Source organism: Protopterus annectens, chromosome 5.part0, assembly GCF_019279795.1.
Source record: "Protopterus annectens isolate FY-2018-M chromosome 5.part0, PAN1.0, whole genome shotgun sequence".
NCBI classification, from domain to species: domain Eukaryota; kingdom Metazoa; phylum Chordata; order Ceratodontiformes; family Protopteridae; genus Protopterus; species Protopterus annectens.
Genome location: NC_056735.1, coordinates 1,391,426,716 through 1,391,447,864, shown reverse-complemented (window position 1 = coordinate 1,391,447,864; position 21,149 = coordinate 1,391,426,716). Strand labels below are relative to the sequence as shown.

General features: G+C 40.8%; 1 protein-coding gene across 1 annotated transcript in view; it reads left to right on the top strand.

The window, feature by feature from the left end:
* The window catches only part of PCID2 (PCI domain containing 2), a 593,048-nt gene that overhangs the window by 475,673 nt on the left and 96,226 nt on the right, over window positions 1-21,149 (top strand). The window contains exon 13 of the mRNA XM_044071205.1: window positions 9,333-9,458. Coding sequence (XP_043927140.1) covers window positions 9,333-9,458 — 126 coding nt within the window. The remainder of the gene's footprint in view (window positions 1-9,332; window positions 9,459-21,149) is intronic.

The window sequence follows — 21,149 nt, the reverse complement described above, 5'->3', positions numbered from 1 at the left end:
GACCCATATATATAATATACACACACACACACACACACACACATACATACATACATATGTGCATACTGCTATTAATCTATACACTTTCCCTTCCTAGCTAAAATCTGCTGCCATTAATCTTCTTTATTTAAAGTGTAGTCCAAAATTTGTATTCCCTTCTTATATAACGTAGCAGTCTCTGACCAGATTTCATTACCCAAGTTCTGTATTACACGCCCTGACAATAACATTTTTGTCTGTTCTTTCTTTTTCTTTATTTAAAAGCCTAATATTCTCCAGTACTGGCAAATCTACCTCACACATTATACCATTCTGTCACTGTTAGTCTCCTTATTACATTTTTTATACTGCTAACATTAATTGATAAAACCCAAAGGATATTTGTCACCCTTCTATTTAATTTACAATAAATTGTTTGTTTCCTTTTTTTTACTTTCATTCCTAAATCCTGAAATTTTCTTTTCCCGTTTTAACCCTTTTCCTGATTGAACTTTTCTTTTTAATCATTTTCCCATTTATTTCTTCTCCATCACCAACGTCTATTCCACTTCATTCTCCCATTCTCCTTTTTGTGTATTACCCATATTTATTTCTTGGTTTGTATCATTGCTTTCCCTTGTATATTTTTGTTGTCCCTCTTGTTGACATTGTTTTTTTTTCTCTTTTATATCTTTATTTTTTCATCTATATCACATTCTAAACTTTTCTCCTTCTCTCAATCCATCCATACACTTCTCATTTGTTGACATTTACAGCATGTTTTATTCACAATTTTTAGCATCATGACCAGTTTCCCCACATCAATAACATCTGTTTTTTATCACAATTAGTTACCAAATGCCCCTCTTTCCCACAGAAAAAAACATATTCTTAGTTATCCTCAGTATTTAACAACAAGTGTATGAACATCAACATTAATCATGCTTGGAATATGTGTAATTTTGCCATTTTCCATTTTGAAAATCACTTCATGGTCCCACGTCCTTGCCCAAAGTCCTATTATCGGTAACTTTAGAAATGTTCTTTACTTCATTACAAAAATTCTTTAATAAGTACTTTTTTAATGATCTTTCAGTTTCTGTCTAAAATTGTATGTTAACTTTTTTTTTTTTTTGCATTTCTCAAAACGAGTGTCAAGTTTGGCCAAATTTCCCCTTGTAGTATAAATACATCCTTGAGTCTTCCCTGAAAAAAGGCTATTGGCCTATTTGGACTAACTCTGTCAACAAAGGTTAAATAAAATAAAAAAGAAATATCCTTACCTTTTGGATTAGCTACTGCATCCAGAGTGTTCACAACATGCCTGCCCCAGTGACGGCACACTGCAGAAGCAAAGACATTCACATTTATAAACTTGTAAAAAAAAGATGTCAGTGGCACACAGCAGGAATATTTATTGATAAAGACACAGAAAGTAAGCACTTTCGCGGACAAACCCCACTTCTTCAGACTAACAATAAATTAAAATAACATAGCATTTAAAACGATTCCCTAATAAACCAACCAATGGGAGGCAAGACATTAAACACTAAAAGGAGCATTAAAGTGCTAGTGCAATATAAAAGACATATACATCTCCAAGGCTGTAATATCTAGTAAAGCACAAAAATCATTAAACAATATACCTCAAATATATAGACATATATACGTCTGTGTGTGTGTGCAGATTATATATATATATATATATATATATATATATATATATATATATATATATACATACAAATATAATATAAAACACATTTAAGTACAGAGCATACAGAAGATGTATACGTACAAAAACATAGAATATATATATATATATATATATATATATATATATATATATATATATATATATATATTATTATTATACATACGTGAAAAACTGACTGTGGGTCATGCATAGAGAATAGAAATATAATTTAGAACATATCTCAAACTTACATTTTGTAAAATACATTATAAAAATATATCTATTCCATTCACATTAGGAGGGGTTAATGTTTTAAAGCCCTAGCTTTTAGAAATGGCTTCAGTGATACTTTACTATTAAGACCGGGTGGTCTATCATCTTGAAGCTTCAATATCCATTCTTGTTCTATGGCTTCTGTTCGACTGTTTAAGTTACCCCATCTCTTATTCAAAGGGACTAACTGTAACACAAAGAATTTAAAACTATGTCCTGGACCTTCAGTTTTAACATGTATAGCAGGCGCATTGCTCTCCTTAGCATTCCTTATGTCCCTCATGTGTTCCAATATTCCATCTTTAAAAACACAGTTTGTCTTTCCTATATAGAAGGCATAGCAGGTTACGCAAAAACTAAAATACACCACATTCTTCATCTGGCAATCAGCGTAGAAGTTTGTTTCAATCTTAAACCCCTTTTGTAACTGTCCTCCCACATGTATATGGCAACATGCCATGCATCTCCTACAAATGTACGTTCCCAATCTATCAGATTGATTATATTGATGTACACCTGTAGACTTGTAGCAGAGTTGTCTTTTTAAAGACCTATATTTTTTATAACATCACATACTAAATTTATGTCACTGGCATATGTAAGTGGCATCCTTAATACCTCAGTATTCATATTTCCCACAGAATGTGCATTAGTATCATTATTATTTGTCGGTCTTATTTGTGTCATTCCTACATTAGTATAATAAGGTTTACATCTATCAGCTCAATCTGTCTTTCTATATCACATTCTTTGTATCCTCTTGTCATAAACTCTTGTTTAAGGAGAGATAGTGCTGTATGCAGAGCGGTGTCATCGTTATGCAAGCGCAATTCTTCTTCTGCTCTAGACTTCAGAATCTTTAATTACCAGGGCTATATGTAGAAATTTATTTTAAATTGTGCCAACATCTTGAGAGTTTTCTGCTTCTCTAACTCCTGAAGATAGGTCTTATGTGAATCAGATTGTGTCTAAGTTGTTTCAGGTTTCCAAACAGACACTGGATCCTACCCAGTTCGGCTTTAAGGGCAGATCCTACCTCTTAAACCTGGTTGATTTCTTTGAAGCAGTCACCAAAGCCATTGACGAGGGGAAGGTGGTCCTCACAGCCTACCTGGACCTCGCAAAAGCCTTCGATACAATACCCCACTCTGGCATTATAGATAAGCTTACCAGCTTAAATATAAAACCCTATGTCACTAGATGGGTTGCAAACTGGCTCAAGGACAGAACCCACATGGTTAGAATTGCTGGAGCCATGTCAGACTCCAAACCAGTTACAAGTGGCATCCCACAAGGCTCAGTCCTGGGACCTCTCTTGTTCGGTATATATTTCTCGGAGGTACAGGCCAACACTGAAGGACTGTGGCTGACTAAGTTCGCAGATGACTGCAAACTGGATGCCATAATCAACTCTCCAGCCGACACAAGCATCCTCCAAAAGGGCCTCATAGAAACAGACAACTGGTGCCAGAGCCATGGCTTCAAGCTAAACGCCAAAAAGTGTATAGTCATCCCCTTTGGCAAAAACAAAGTGCCCACAAATTACCACATAGGTGGTAATCCATTAAGTACAGAAGAAGTAATTAGGTACCTGGGGACCCAAGTTGATGGCAATCTCTCATTTGACAACCACGTGGCCAAAGTGGTTAGAAAAACATTTTATATAGCCCACCTAATCATGAAGGAATTCACATCTAGATCAGGGGAGGTCATCGTGCCTCTTTACTCATCCCTCATCAAGCCCATAATTGAGTACAATGCCCCTTTTGGGATGTACCTTACCAGACACCTGCAGCAACTGGAAAGACCCCAAAAGTACCTCACCAAGAGGATCAAAGAGCTCAAACAGATGCCATATGCTGCCCAGTTAAAGAAACTCCAGCTCTACTCAGTGGCATACCGCCTGTTCAGAGGCAATCTGTGCCTGACGTATAAAGCCATGTCCAACCCGAAATTAATGGACATGCTGCACCTCAGAAAATCCAAATCCCATCGTGCTACACGCTCGAGAGACTTGAACCTCAGCACCGAAATAAATAGTACATGCTGGAGGGACAGATTCATAACCCAGAGGCTCCCTTCACTCTGGAATAAAATCCCAGTCCAGGTTAGGCAGAGTCCCTCATTAACTCTCTTCAAGAGGAATCTTGATGAGTGGATGGGAGATCGTAGGTTTACCCCGGGTATCACTTCTGTATCACTGTTGGACAGAGGCGCACAGTATACTAACCTCAAAAAAGGGCATAGCAAAATTAATTTAAAATGGGTGGCGAAAGCCAAACACATTCTGGCTAGGCTCATAAATGCCCTAGGGCAGATAGCCTAGTATGAACCTATGCCTTAAGAAGTGTGTATAATTCTGCTGATACTGTTTCTAGAGCTTCCATTTCTGCTACTATTGTAAGGATATTTGTTTAATTATGTAACCAAAACATTTCAGATGAGTTAAAGTAAGAAATGTTAAGTTCCTCATTAGATATAGCTATAGCGGTCTTACTTGGGCGAGCTGCTGTACAGGACCCTAGACAGTGGGGTGAGAGAGGTAAGTTAGTACAGGAAGTATCCAGGATTTTTCAGGTCCCTAGATTTCTCCCTTCGAAAGCTCCTACCCATTTTAAAGGGCAAAAACTTGCAAAAGAGCACAGGTTAATTCTAAATGGGCTTCCAAGAAGAAATGGCAAGACGGGACCAATCCCAAACCTAAAGCAAGCAAAAAAGGCTCAAGCACCCCCTGACTATGCTGGGGACTTGGTTACCTTCCTCTCCCTTTCCGTGTTTCTCTTCTCATTTCGCAGAATTTGACTGTCAACATCCCAGTTTGGTGTCAGATAATTCCACACAGATTTATTCGGAATGTGATCCAGGAGGGTTATAACTGTCAGTGGACTGAATCTCCCCCTCCTTTCAGGGGGATCCCTCATCAACCTCCCAGTCAAACAGAATTGTTTTTCCAGGTGCTCCAACATATGTTTAAGTCTGGAGACATAGAACAAGTTGCAGAAAATGTAAGAAGAGACTTTTATTCCAGAATAGTTCTGGTCCCAAACAAGGAGCACTCATATAGACCAGTTTTGGATCTCTCCTTACTCAGCTGTTTGTAAAAGTTCCATTTTCAAGATGTCAGCCCTTCAAACTGTGTTAGCACTTCTCCCACTCTCACTGATAACTCTATGTGGCATACCTCATCACAAAAAGGTTCTCATCCTGGAAAAAAGAGGTCATTGTTCCCCTCTACTCGGCACTCATTAGACCCATTATAGAGTACAACGCCCCTTTTAGAATGTACCTCACAAGACATCTGCAGTAGCTGGAAAGGCCACAGAAGTACCTCACAAAGTGGATTACTGGCCTCAAACAGATGCCCTACACTGACTGTCTCAAAAAACACAAGCTTTACTCTGTAGCATATCGCCTACTCTGAGGTGATTTCTGCCTAACATAAAGCTATGTTAAACCCAGAGCTGTTGGACATGCTACACCTAAAGAAATCTCAATCCCTCCGAGCTACATGCTTTAGGGACCTAAACCTTGTCATCACAATAAACAGGACATGCTGGAGGGATAGATTTCTATCTCAGAGACTTACTATACTCTGGAACAAGCTACCCATCTATGTCAAGCAAAGTTCCCTCATTAGCACTCTTCAAGAAAAATCTTGATGAGTGGATGAGAAATAGGAAATGCACCCCGGGATCACTTCTGTGGCTCTGCTCGACAGGGGCACAGTAAATTAACATCCTTGGATGGTGTAAGCCAGGGAACCTTGTTGGCTAGGCTTACTTAGGCCCTTGGGCCAATATCCTAGTACCTACTTATGAACCTGTGAACTTTAGACCTCAGAGATGTTTGCCATCACATTGCTATTGCTTACAGTTTCAGAAAATACCCAACATTTTGTGTATCTTGGTCACATTATTAATTCTCTGCATTACCTTTTGGGCTGTCTACTGCATCAAGAGTGTTTACAAAATGTCTGAGTCCAGTGGTGACCCATTGCAGATGACAAATATCCACCTTTTTCATTATTTAGATAGCTTGCTTATCTGAGCATAGCCTTTGCCAAGATACCAGGAATCCTTAACAAAGGTTGCTTCTCTCCTCAATAATTTGGGATTTGAGATAAACTTGTAAAATTCCTCACTGACTCTTGTCACACTGGATTGTATTTCTAGGGTCCCTTATTGACACCCTCATGCAAAAAGCATGTTTACCTCAGGACAAGGTGGATTCATATCAAGAAGAATTCCTGAATTTCTGTTCTGTCCCAAGCTTCAGCCAGACAATTCTTCAGGCTTACAGGTTTCATGGCTTCTAAGATCCCCATGATACCTCTTGCCAGACTGCATGAGAAAATTTCAGGGATATCTGAAACACACTTGGACTCAGCATATTCATCCCCTGGAGTTTCACATTCCAGTACTGAATTTTGTAAAACTAGAAGCACAATGGTGGTGGGATCAGATGGCTGTCTATCTAGGGCTTCCTTTTTCTTTTCCTACCTTTGCTTTTGCTTGGGGAGTGGTTTCTGTGGGTGTAAAGGTGCAGGGTCTGTGGGAAAGGTGGGACAAACAAAAGCATATACATTTTAAAGAAATGCTGTCTGTAATTCATGCCATAAAGACTTTACAACATCTTTGGGGACCTAGGCCTCATTAGATGATTCCAGACAACACTGTAGTTATATGGTGCTTAAACAAGGGGATACCAAATCATAGCCTCTATGCAGGCTGGCAGTGACAGCTTGGGAGTTATATCTGCAGTTTAACCTCTCGTATCTCCTTCCAGTTTTTCTGGTACTTCTTTCCTGTGTGTGGTTTGCACTTGCAATTCTCAGCCTTACCCTTTGGGTTGTCAGTAGCTCCAAGAGTGTTTACAAAGTGCATAGCACATGTAATAGCTTATTGCAGGTTACAGTATTTAGACAATTTCCATAGGATTCTAGGTTTCATGGCTTTGACAATTCTTATGATTCTTTTTGTTAGATTTCACATGAGGACAATTTAGTGGTTCATCAAATCAGTTTGAATCTAATTACAGCACCCACTATCCTTTCATATCCCAGTGCTGGGTTTGTAAAAAGGAAGATACTCTTGTGGGTAAATAAATCGTCTATCGACCCAGGTGTCATCTTTCCCCTTCCAGCCCACCCATACTCGGTCTGTAACCACATATAAGTTAGGCTTTGCTTAGGGAGTTGTGTCCAAAGGGGTAGAAGCCCAGGTTCTGTGGATCATACAAGACAAACTGAAGCACACTAATGTCATAGGAAATGATGGCACTAATAAATGCTCTAAGCTTTCTAAATCATGTTTGGATTCCAGGTTCATTGTTAGCAATCACAGACAACATTCCAGTGTTGTTGTACATAAGCAAACGGGAGGTGGGGTTCAGATCCTACCTCATTTGCAGACTAGCTGTGGTAACCTGGGAACTAACAAGTCAGAGCAGAATGTTGTTGCAGGTAAGCTGAGCATGACCAGGACAGATCCCAGGAATTGAAGTTGCACCCAGGGGTCTTCTAGGAACTGATGCAGGTGTGTGCAACTCCTCAAGTAAATCTGTTTTCTTTCATTCACAACAGTTAAAGAAGTTTTGCTGCAGGACTCCTTGCACAGACAACTAGCCTTTTTATTCCCATGTCCAGGGATGTTTCTGTATACCATTCCACTCTTTCCTGTGATAACCAGGGTTCTTCTAAAGATCCTTTGCATTTTACCTGTGGTAACCTGGGAACAAGCAACTCGTGCAATCTGTCCCTCCAGGCCTTTCCACCCTTTCCTGTGATGAGCAGGGTCCTTCTTAGGATCCAGAAGAACTCTCCATGGATAATTTTGGTTCTTTTTGGCCCATTCTCCCTTCTTTTAAAAATAGCCATTGGAAATTACCTCAGTCTTCCTCACAGGATGGACTTAGACAACACAGGGGTTCATTGCTCCACCATGGCCTTCAGTTATCTTCAGCTGACTGCTTGGATGATAAAATATTAATACCTTTTAGGCAAGTGTTTTCTAAGGGCAATCAGCAGGTATTAAAGGAGCTTAAGAAACCTGTTGCTGGAGAATCATATTTGGCTAAGTGAAAAATATTTCCAGTTGATGCTGAAGCAAGAACCAGGATAATTTTAAAGCTCAGATTTGAAGTTAATATCTTGGAAAACAGTTCTGACTTCTGCAAGAAGGGTATCTGTGTAACAAGCTGTTTTGATGATTTAACATTATCTCAGCTTTCACAAAGATCAGGTATCATAAGAACCAATCCTCCTTTTATGCCTAAAGTGGTTTCAGAGTTTATATTTAGCTGGGCTATTCATCTCCCTGTTTTCTTTCCAGAACCAAAACATAAAATAGTGAATTTTGCACACTCTGAATGTCCACAGGCAACTTATTTCCTGTGAAGGTGAGAAAAACAGGGCAATCAATGTCAAAACAGAGCATTTCTAAATGGTTGTCTCATGTTATTGTTTAGTATTCACACCCTAAGGATAGTTTCAGGCAAATCACTGTACACTCTACAAGGGCTTTGGCGACTTCTGTTGCTTTTTAGAAAGGGGTGGAGGAGCAGCAATTTGTTTTTCTGTGCACACACATTTATCAAGCACTACAAGCAGGATTCTTTCTCTTGGTCCAGAGCAAGCATTGCTAGGACTATTCACCATGGGCTGCTAGATACTGATCCTTCCTCCTCCTCCCTTTCCTTCCAAGCTCTGCCATTCATCCCATATAGCATAGGCTACTGCAACAGTGATCTCATAATTAACATAGTACAGTTTTGTAAGTATACTTTCCATAAAAGTAGATGTTTGAATATATCACTGTTGCAATACAACCACCTTCCCCCTTCTTTTTGTTTTTATATGCCAGGGGGTAGGTGTTTGTTATTCTTTTCTTATCTTGCAGGGCTCTAGCCTCCCTTGTCATGAGGTAAGAAAGATCTGAGAGATTATCACCCTCTCTGCTGTCTTTGTCACTCTCCTTGAGCTCTGCAGTGGTTAGGGCCCATTGAAGGTGGCCTCAAGTTGGTCTAATCTTTGGCAAGATACATTCCGTGTAACATAGTCTGCTGCAACAGTGATCTGTTCATACAACTATTGTTCTGGTAAGTTTACTTGCACAACTATATTGTTTTTTGCCTTAATGGGTAATCAGAGAGAGAGAGAATTTTTTATTGCTGGGCATGTAATAATATATTATACAAACTTCAAAAATAAATTCTAGGCTTCATTTTACTGAAGTATCTTAAAAACTACAAATATTAACATTTGCACACTTATGTATTGACTCTAGGCTTTCATTTCACATTCAGTGAAATGCAGTGTTATGATTTTTGAATACGTTTCTTTGCTATTGCTGCTTAATAACCCTGATGTTTTCCTTTGTTTAAACAGTGAAGGTAACTTGCTGCTGTTGAATGAGGCCTTAGCAAAACATGAAACTTTCTTCATCCGCTGTGGCATCTTCCTTATCCTTGAGAAGCTGAAAATCATCACTTACCGTAATCTGTTCAAGAAAGTGTAAGTTGTTAGTTTTATGAATAGATGCACAACATAACTGTCAGCTATTATGCCTAGAATCTGGTGACAGGAACAAAGAAGGGCTAGAGTTCAAGAATCCATGAAGAATAGTCCTAGCAAAACCTGCTCTGGACTTGGGGGAAAAAAATCTAATTTGCAATGTTTTGTGAGTATCCACAGAAGATCAAGTTTCTGCCTTTAGAATACTTCTAGAGCCCACCACTTTCCAAAAAGCCACAGAAGAAGCCAAAGAATCGTCCCTAACCTCGCCTGGAAGTGACTCGTTATGCTCTGAATAACAAAACAAAAAAAAAACACAAATAGTGCGAGACAACTGCAATCTGGTTACAAGAGCATTTTGCCTACTTTGGACTAAAGTCAATGTTTTATATCTTAAGACTTCTCCATAATGTGAGGTACAAAGTGTAAACACTTCTAATCTTCTCTGTCGATGATTTAAAACTATGTAGATCATCCAATGAGGAACTGAAAGCACAACTGATGATGGATCAACAATAATGAACAAATGCGAATAAAACTTAGCAATATTTTAGAAGATTTAAATTAATCATGAGAACAGCGTTGACATCTAGGAACAAAATTCAAGCTATAAACCAATTTGCTCTTCCTGTCCTAACTTACAGTTTTAGAGTAATTGACTGGCCCTAAAACGTGTTGGATAGATTAGACAGGAGAACAAGAAGGATTCTTCATGCTCACCAAATAATTTATAAAAATCACTGCTCACCAAGATTTTATTTTCCCCATTCAGAAGAAGGTATGGGCCTCCTTGAAAGTGATTTACACGTATAGATCTGCAATCGTGAGACTTTTTGTTTTTAAAAGCAGTTTGTGTCTGAAAAGACAACTATGTTATGGCCCTCGGAAGAAGCTTGGCAGCAAGTCTAACAAGAGAGGCACTTTTCCATGTAGAGCCTGCAAAGCCTGCAGTTCAGTGTCCTGTACAAATGTTTTTACACATTCCTTAACACACAGGGGTTTTACTGTTAATTGTTATGCAGACTGCAAAACCAGTAACTTGGGTTTATTTAGCTAACTGCAAGCTATGTGAAATATTTTATGTTGGCAAGACCAACAGACTCTCTTAAAAGACCATGTCTTACAGCACCTTAGAGATATCAGAAGTAAGAATAGTCTAAATGCTTTATATAAGCATATTAAGGTTAATAGTGGTCATTCTTTTACATTTATAGTGCTAGAAAATATTGCTTTTGATATAGGAGGTGGAAATCTTATTTGTAAAACTGAAGTAGGCGAGTTAAAGTGGATAGCTGGCTTACAAGCCAACAGATACCCTGGTTTAAATGGCTATGTTCCTTTAAAACCGGCTTTGAAAGCCAGATCATTGCGTCACTGATTTACTGCTGTGTTTTAATCTGTGATGAGTTGTTTTACGATTAAATGTCATTTTTCTATTCTTTGTTAGATCTGAAGAAGCACTTGTGTGTGAAACCACTTATAAACACTCACTCTCCCTTACCTGGAACAATCTTCCACTCCATATTATAAGTCAAGTGGTACTGCGGTAGCATTGTTGCCTCACAGTAAGACGCTGACTGGTTCGACTCTCAGCTAGAGCGTCTTCTGCATGGAGACATGCGTGAATGGGCGTACCTTCGTTGAAGGTTGTGCATTAGGGCTGGCAACTCAGCACGTAAAAATCAACTGCCAATCATTAGAGGACCGGAGTTCCGCTGTGGCAACCCCTAACCGGGAAAAGCCGAAAGACATAACAACAACCTCCCTTCCTAACTTCAAACATGACCTGATAGTGTACCTCCATAACAACCCTTTATGTACCTGTTATTCTACTTAACCCCTCCCTCTCCACATGCCCACTTCACCACTAAGTCTGATCTGTAAGACCTTTTTCCTCTTTCTATAACTTAGTTTATCCAACTGCTCTTTTTTCTGTACCCTCCCTCTAGTTCACTACATCCCTCCTCTACTACTGTCTTCTTTTGCACCATTCCATCTTCTGACCTACGGTCCCTTGTGCAGTCACCCCTCTCTGCTTTTTACTCTCACTCTACTTTCCCTCATTTCTGAAGCCCCTGCATTTCTTCTTCTAGCCACTAATCTAATTATACCTTGTTTCTTTTCATTATATTACCTGCAACCATAACTTCCTTCCTGCTTACCTGCTGGATTTATTATTGTTGCTGTTCGTCGTGCATACAGCTGCAGTCAATACAGATGGGTTTTCCTGCCGTCAGGCAGGTCCTCGGTCGGCCGAATTCCAAAGTCTAGGTCCGGCGTCGGATGTCGTCACTTCTTCCCTGACGTCAGTGCGACAGGGGTATAAAGGAACCAGCCGACGCCATTTTCTCCAGTCTTTCTTGCCGTGCGGTGCCCGAAGCAGAAGCAGTTCGCAAGTGCCGGTCGGCCAGCTCCTGAGATTACGAATATTTTTCAACCGAAGTCTTCTTGAAAGCTAAGTACCCCGTTGGGGAAACTTTTCTTGCCTCAGACCGATGTCAGACAAAGTTAATAATTGCATTTCATGTCGGAAGCAAATACCGCATAAGGATTTTCATTCCCTCTGCATTCCTTGCTTAGGCCCAGACCACAACGTCTCGGCCTGTAGTTTTTGTGCTACATTCAACAGACGCACTATTAAGCGTCGGGTGGAGTTCGCCCAACACTATTTTGGCAAAAAGTTTTAATTACATTATGTCGTCGGATACTCCGACTCCAGTTTTAAGTAAAAGACGCAAAGATAAGGACCGACATACGAGGTCCGCGACTTCTACCGACACCACGCCAAAGCTGACTACAGGTGGTCCGGTTCTCAGTGAGGCGCCTACGCAGCCCCTGACTATCGATGACACTTCTTTGGCGGTGTCTTCAGTGCCCGAGGTCGCAGGCTCTTCGGCCCACACCCCGACTACCAATACCGAAGCCACTCTTGGCAGTAAAACTCAGAGTTTAGACAGGCCTGCCACCTCTCAAGGTGTCTTCAGGCCTTCCTCTTCTTTTTCCATCAAGGCTTTCACTAAGTCTAAAGCAGCGATGCATACTAAAAGAAAAGCCCCACAGGGCCCCTCTCAAGGCCCCATGCCTAAAAAGCAGATGCTCAAAATGGCTGAGGATTTGATTACTCTTATCAGGGGTTCTCAACCCCTCGGACAAAAGGCCCAGAGTGGAGGAAGAATCCCCTTCCTCGGACCAGGCCTCCATTATTTCAGAACATTCTGAAGACCAGGAACATTCTTACTCTCCTTTTGAAGATTCTGATGCAGAGGAGTCCATTCCCTCTGTCTCCCCCCCTGAGGATTACTCTTTTGGGGAAACCTTACATACCTTGAGGGAACACTTCCACTGGGAAGGCCAAGAGTACTCAGACTCCAAGAAAAGGCTTAGGGATTTCCTCTTGCTCCCTCAGCACAGGCCTCTGGCTATACCTCCCGTCTTAGACATACTAGATGATCTGTATTCGGAGGCCTGCCTTAACCCAGATTCTTTACCTCCAGCTCCAGTCAAGCCTGACAGGTATTACTGGGTTCCTGAGTCACACCAATTCCTATACAAAAGCCATGCGGCTGACCCAGAAACTATTTCACAGGGTCCCAAGGGAATTAAGGGCTCCACTGCTAAAAATCCATTACCTTCAGAGAGAGATTCCAGAGCTTTAGAAAGGTGGGGGAAGAAGGTATACACCTCGGCCACCTTAACCATGAGGGCATTAAACTGTCAGTTCCATATGTTAAAGTACCAACAGTTTCTGTTATCACAGTTGAAAAGCAAAATGTTACAACCTGAACAACCAGACTTGAAGGAGTTGCAGGATTTGTTACATAGTGCAGAACAAGTGGGTAAACATACCTTACAATGTGGTTTTGATGCTTTAGAGGCCACATGTAGAGCTGCTGTTAAAGGATCAGTCATACGTAGACATGCTTGGCTCAAAAAGCAAACTTTACCAGATCATGTTAAAGCTAAATTACTGGATGCATCTCTGCAAAAATATGTATTGTTTGGTGTTAAAGCTGAGGAGGTATTAAAGAAAATGGAGGAAAAGGCAAAATCAATGCAAACAGTGAAAGATTTCCTACAGGTACAACCTCCACGTTTCAGTAGAAATTGGCCTTCCAAAAATTGGTCCTTTCCAGCCACGGACAGACCCCAAAGAGTTAGATACAGGCGCCCGAGGGGTAGAGGGCAATCTCAAGGATCGTTTAGAGGCAGACAATGGCAAGCACCTACACAAAGAGGTGATGAGGATAGTTCACAGCCATTCAGAAAGCAGAACCAATGACTTTCCCCTTTGCATGCCAAGCAAGGCTCAAATGGCAGCACCTTTAGGCGGACAACTGGCATTATTTTCAAAAAATTGGCATATTGTCACAAAAGACAAATGGATCCTGGACATTATAGACAGAGGCTACAGATTCCACTTTCGCACCCTTCCAAAAATGAGAGGCGTGCCAAACCTGCCACACAATCAAAGGGCAGAGGCACAAAAACAAATTTCAGATCTCATGGACATGAAAGCTATTCAAGAGGTACCTGCACAAGAACATGGTCAAGGTTTTTATTCCAGACTATTCCTGGTACCAAGGAAGGGAAAAGATTGGAGACCTATTTTGGACCTATCCATCCTAAACACATTTTTACTCGTGCCAAAATTCAAGATGCTCACATTACAGCAGCTTCTTCCCATGCTGGGCAAGGAGTCTTGGCTGGTAACATTGGACCTCAAGGAGGCATACCTGCATGTCCCAATCAGACAAGATTGCAGAAGATACCTCAGATTTCCTGCAGGTTCAACCCATTATCAATTCTCTGCATTGCCCTTTGGCTTATCTACTGCGTCCAGAGTTTTCACGAAATGCCTGGCATCAGTAATTGCCTTCTGCAGACTTCAAGGGATACAAATATACCCATACCTGGACGACTGCCTGATCCAAGCGGACAGCAAGCACATACTTCTGAAACACCTGGCGTATATAATAATGTTGTTGAAATCTCTCGGATACACAGTCAACAAAAAGAAGTCAAGACTAATACCCTCTCAAACAATAATTTTCCTGGGTGCCAGCTTGGATACAAACACCCAGATGGCCTACCTTACGCCAGAGAAACAAGGGCAACTAACTCAATACTTCAGAAAACTGGCAACTTTCACCAGGCTGACTGCAAGGAAAATCCTGCAAGCTCTGGGATTCATGGCATCTTGCATCGTACTAATCCCATGTGCAAAGCTGCATATGAGGAAACTTCAATGGTACCTGAAAAACCTATGGTCTCAACAAAGCCACAGTTTGGAAACAATACCACTGATTCCATGTCTTCAAAAGGAATTTCTGTGGTGGGCTCAAGCATGCCAAAGAAACACAGGTCTACCATTCTGCAAGCCTCAAGCAAATCAAGTCATCACAACAGACGCCTCGGATTACGCCTGGGGGGCGCACATGACAGATCGGTGCATTCAGAGCAAATGGTCCCAAAAAGAAAAGCACCTACACATCAATCAAAAGGAAATGCTAGCAGTAATAAATGCTATTACAGCTTTCAAAGACCTGCTGCATCTAGGCCAGCTATTGATAAGGACAGATAACACCACAGTAATGCGGTACATAAACAAACAGGGAGGAACCCATTCATACCCCCTATGCAGGCTAGCCATGTCTCTTTGGAACATGGCTCTGGAATTGATATCGAGCTTCAAGCACAGTTCCTGCCAAGCAAGGAAAACATGCTGGCAGACAACCTAAGCAGAAATATGACAGATGCACACGAATGGAAGTTGCATCCTCAAGTTTTTTCAAAGATAATTCAAGCATGGGGAAGGCCAGACATAGATCTCTTTGCCTCCCACAGAAATCACCAATTGGCAAAATTCTGCTCAAGGACTTTTCATCCACAGGCCTGGAAAGTGGACGCACTCTCTTTCAGTTAGACAACAATGACAGTTTATGCCTTTCCACCTCTTCCTCTGCTGCCCAAAGTTCTGATTCTCATTGCTCCAGACTGGCCAAGACAACCCACCATGGATCCTGCCTCTAATGCCTCTTCTACTGACTCAGCACAACTTCAAATCTCTTCACAGTCAGCTGAAAACACTCAATCTGGCCGCATGGAAGATTACTTAAAATCACAACAGTCATTTTTGAGGCCAGAAGACCTTCTACTAGAAAAGCCTACTCCGCAAAATGGAAACGGTTTTGTGCTTGGAATGAGAAAAAGGGCCAGAACCCTGGAATACTGAATCTACCTCAAATATTACAGTACCTAGCTGAGATGCTAAGCAGAGGACTTTCATTCTCCTCCATCAAAATCCATGCCTCAGCCTTTTCTGCAGAATACAACACTGATCCTCCTTTATTCTCTCACCCCCTCTTAAGACAGTTCCTCAGAAGGGCTAAGAATATAAAACCCCCAAGGAAACAACCAGTACCTGCTTGGGACCTCAATTTCATTCTAGAAAAACTTACATTGCCTCCCTTTGAGCCAGCTGCCTCCACAGAACTGCAATATTTGTCCTGGAAAACAGCCTTCCTGCTGGCTATCACCTCAGCTCGCAGGGTTTTGGAACTATAAGCCCTCATGGCTGTGCAGCCTTTCATCATTTTCCATCAGGACAGAGTATCCTTGCGAACCAACCCTTCCTTTATGCCAAAGGTAGTATCCAGGGTAGCCTTGAATCAGGCTATCCACTTACCTACCTTTTACCCCAATCCTCAAAACAAAGGGGAGAGACTACTACATTCCTTGGACATTCATAGGCAGCTACGTTATTATTTGGACAGAACAAAGCCTTTCAGAAAATCAGAGCAACTCTTTGTGTCCTATGCTACAGGAGCTCAAGGGAAGCCTATTTCCAAACAGACAATCTCAAAATGGATAGCCCACTGCATACGCTTTTGTTACTCTTTTCATGGTAAAACTGTACCTGCAGGCATCAGGTCTCACTCCACAAGGGCCACAGCCACCTCTGCAGCTTTCCTCAGGGGGGTTCCTACCAAAGATATTTTGGAAGCTGCCACTTGGAGTTCTGTACATACTTTCTCCAAGCACTATCACCTACCATTATACTCCAAATCTAGAGCAGGATTTGCCACTGCAGTCTTGCAGGGCATCCTGGCTCCTCCTAGTTCCACCTAGTGCCTACCACCCGTTTTTTAGCTTTGGTATTCTACCCATCTGTTATGACTGCAACTGTATGCACGATGAACATAGTACAGTTTTGTACCTACCATAAATGTAGATGTTCGAGGGCTAATACAACTGCAGTCCAGGTTTCCCTCCCTCCTTCCCCTCTGGGACAGGCCTGATGGCTAACTCTCCCTCATACAACCTGATTGGGGTATTCTTTTATGGTGTATTTGCTTGCAACTACTGTTTTTTGATTATACTGCATTGTATTATTACATTTATGTATTGCCTTCCTTCTGGGGGCACCTGACATCTGGGGCAAGAAAAACTGAAGAAAATGGCGTCGGTTGGTTCCTTTATACCCCTGTCGCACTGACGTCAGGGAAGAAGCGACAACATCCGACGCCGGACCTAGACTTTGGAATTCGGCCGACCGAGGACCCGCCTGACGGCAGGAAAACCCATCTGTTATGACTGCAGCTGTATTAGCACTCGAACATCTACATTTATGGTAGGTACAAAACTGTACTTTTCTCCTGTTACAACCTATTACTACACTTTTTGTATATATAGCTATGTACTATTCCATTGAGTACATTATGTTCTTCTTATCCATTGTATCCATAAGATTGTTTTGCTTTTTAATATTGTTAATTTGTCTCTATTTGTATGTATCTGTATGTCTGTTTGGGGCTTTTCCCCTCAGGTCTCCACTGAAAAAGGGTAAATTCTTACTGAGTTGGACCAACCCGGTTAACAAATCCGAAATAAATAAATAATAAATAAGTCTGCTTTAATTGTTTTGTTGGTGATTCTATCTTGTTTCATAAAGTTTATGACAACTGCCGTGTTGGTCGGACTGCATTTTCTTATTTGAATATTTTCTGTGATACTAGTCCGACCTTTAGTTGCCTGCTTCTCTTTTCTGTTCATAATGTGAGGTACTGTAGCAGTAATTCCCAGTAGAATTGGAAATCCTGGTTAGGTCCTGTTCTGACTGACGAAGTTTGAACCTAAGTGTAAAAGCCTGAGAGAATGAACACCAAGGTTAGGAATGAGTATAGCAAACCCTTAGCACCCGTCACTCACTTGATATTTATGTGTATGTTTTTTCAGGTTGTTGTCCCCCCCACTGCCTGACTTTCATCAGCCCCCCCTCCAGCCAGTCAGTCCATTTGTTCCCCAGAATGGGTCTACGGGGGTTGTCATAGTTTAGGTGACCACTGGGGTGGTTTGAAGTTTCTCTGGATGACCTATAGTCCTTGTACACCCTTGCTTCATGATGGAAGGGGCATGTAATGGACTTACCATCCTGGTAGCACTTGACTTCCCCCAGGATGTTACAGGCAAGCAACTTTACCCTCCCATCCACAAGCACAGGTGGTAGTTTATCTCATATCAACCACAGAAATTACACCACCTTATATGCTCATAGAGCACCCGCACCCTTCCTGGGAGAAGTGAGCAGGCCAGTCCCCTTCCCACTATCTCCCTCCCTGCCTGACTCCATCAATACAAGGGCTGCTAGACATATCATAGTTGTATGGGTCACAGTCAGGGCTCCACCCTTCTGTGTCATGAAGCAAGTCTTTGTGGGTGAGCATGGGTGTGTTGGTGCATGTGTTTTAATTAAATATTTTTGTTTTATTTATTTTTTTTTTATCCAAGTTGTGGGAGTATTGAACATATTTAAAAGCATGCAAGTATCCATACAACTTGGATGGTGAGTTAGTTATAACATGAGGTAAGGTTTTGTAAAATAGTTTTACTTATGTATTTGACTTTCAGCCTCTCATGACTATTGAATTGAGCTGTCCTAGGGAACTGGAGTGGTGGATACTAGCTGGTCTCGTACTTGGAAGTCTCTTTAAGTTGTCCATACTGGACATTTTTTAGAAAGTACCAAGAGAAAAGAATTAAATCTAGCGTGCATGTCCTGCTTAGTTTTGAATGTTTCAGCAGAAATTGCAAGGAGATTTACTATTGTTGGAACATTCATTTAACAGTTAGAATTATGGATTTATGCTTTTTATTTTACTATTTACTCACACCGTGGTCCAGTAAAGTAATTTTCTGTGGCAGGGTTCTTTTTTATGATCATATTTATCTATGCCTGACAAGGTTTAGTCACCAGGCGGAAGCCTTTGTGTCCAAATGTTCTGGCCCAAGATGAGGAAATCACAGCATAGCATACATTCTAGTTGTCATGGATTAGTTCAGAGAAGTCAGTTAATTGACCATATCAACCCTTTTATCTTCAGCATATACTGAAACAACCAGTAAAAGGGGGATGAATAAAATGCAAGTAACTTGCATTCTAGAATATGTACATAGTCTAAGAATCATACATTGGGTAGTCAGACTGACAAAGTAATCATGACATATGGTTTACCAAAATTTTGCATAATCTTTTTTGTTGCATGCATATTTGATAACTTTGAATTCTGAGTTATATTTTAACGTGTTCTGTAGGTAAACAAAGAAACCTCTCTCATTTTAGTTTGGTCACCAGTCACTAGGAATGCTAACTTTTAAATATCTTATTTGAGAGCTAGAACAACTCTTGGTACCACTCATGATAGCTTGGTACTTTGAAGTAGGAAGTAGGAACCATTATTTCTGGTGGTAAGATGTGCTGAAGATGAATTACCACTTTAAAACTTTTTGCACTCTAAGATTATAGGCACTTTGTTTTCATTTTAAAATGATTGCCATTGGTAGTATAAGAAACAAGGAGCATTTCCAAAAAGAAAAAAAGGGGACAGTGTATTACTTCAGAATGACTCTGCCAGCATTCTGTCCCCTCCTACCCCTTCTCTCGAAATATGTCCCCAAAACTGTCTCTTTACATCCCTCTTTGGCAAAAGATTGTTTAGACTCTTGGGTGCTAAAAGTGGTTCAAGAGGGTTACATTTTGCACTGCATACAAATACCTGCTTTCAGTGGAATTCTTCCCCATCCTCCAGACCAAACAAAGTTTTTAATTCTGGTTCTTCAATCCTTAATAACCCTAGGAGTCATACAGACAGTACCTGTAGCCTAAATGTGCAAAGGCTTCTATTCTGGTACCAAGTAAACAGCTTTCATAGAGACCAGTTCTAGATATTTTCTTTCTCAATCTGCAAGTGAAAATAAATTTCAAAATGTTGAACCTTCAGTCTATTGCCTCTTATTCGTCCTTTGAGTGTCTTGGTAACATTAGAACTAAAGGATACTTATTATCACATTCCTGTAGCCACAGACTTAAAGAAATGTTTTGGAGTCTCTGTATCTGGGCCACATTGTCAATCCTCTGCATTACCCTTTGTATTATCTAAAACTCCAAGTGTGTTTACAAAGTGTCTAGCTCCAGTGAGAGCTCATTGTAGACTGCAAGACATTTAGATACTTATTTGGATGATTTACTTATCTTTGCATAGTCTTTTTCCAGATGTCTAGAGTCCAGAACGTGAGTTTCATCTTTTCATACCAGTATGGGATTTCAAATAAATGTTCAAAAGTCATCTGTGACTCCTTCACATAGTGTTGTCTTTCTGGGCTGCCTTCTAGACATCTCTCAGCAAAAAGTTTTTCATACACATGAGAGAGTGGAATTTTATCTTGAAACTTTCCTTAGCTTTTCCAGTTAGTTCCTGCCTTGTGCAGGAGAATATCTCAGGATTGTAGGGATCTTGGCTTCCATGCTTCTCATGATTCCTCTCACCAGGTTACACATGAGGAAACTTTACTGTTGGAAAAAACACATTGACCTTGTTGCATCTTCATCCTGTGAAATGTCGGACCCCAGTTTTGGGAATCTCCAGATGTCCTTCTATTCATATACTGCTGTATCCATTACATGGGGGAGTCTGCCTTTGGTTGACTTGTACGTCCGGCCATTTTACAAAAGATAAATGCTACTGCTTGATCCGTGCCTTGAAATGTATTCATCATAGATGGTCCTCTGAACCTTTTCAGGTGATTACAGGTAACACCTCAGTGATGTGGTATATAAACAAGCAGGGAGGCTCAAGGTTGTACCCGCCATGCAACCTGGCTGTGATGGCTTGCTGGTAGGTATACAGCATTCCATAACCTTTCAAGTATCTTACATTTAGTCAGATTAAAATATATTGCCAGACAAACTGAGCAGGAGCAGGACAAACCCTCACAAATGGAAATTAAATAAAAGGGTCTTCCAGGAGTTGATCCAAAGTTTATACAGACAGCATCACAGTCGTATGGCACATAATGGGGTCTGAATGGCGAGATGAGTCAGCAAGCAAAGGAGAGTAGTATTGCTGGAATTGAATTTTTCCTCAAGTCTTGGTGAGTACCTTCACAAGGCAGACTCTGTTTTTCAGAAAAATCTCACCAAGATGACACTAATATACAAGCCTGTATTTTATAAAGCATATATCATGGACAGAAGTAGGTTAAAAACATAAAAAGGATAGCTGGATGCACAACAAATTGCTCAATCCTGGTAGACACACTGGTGCCAGGACTGGAAAAAATGACAGTGTAGAACCTCATGGCATAAACATTCCTATAATGGGACTAGGCCAAGCCCAGGGGGAGGATGGCCACCCT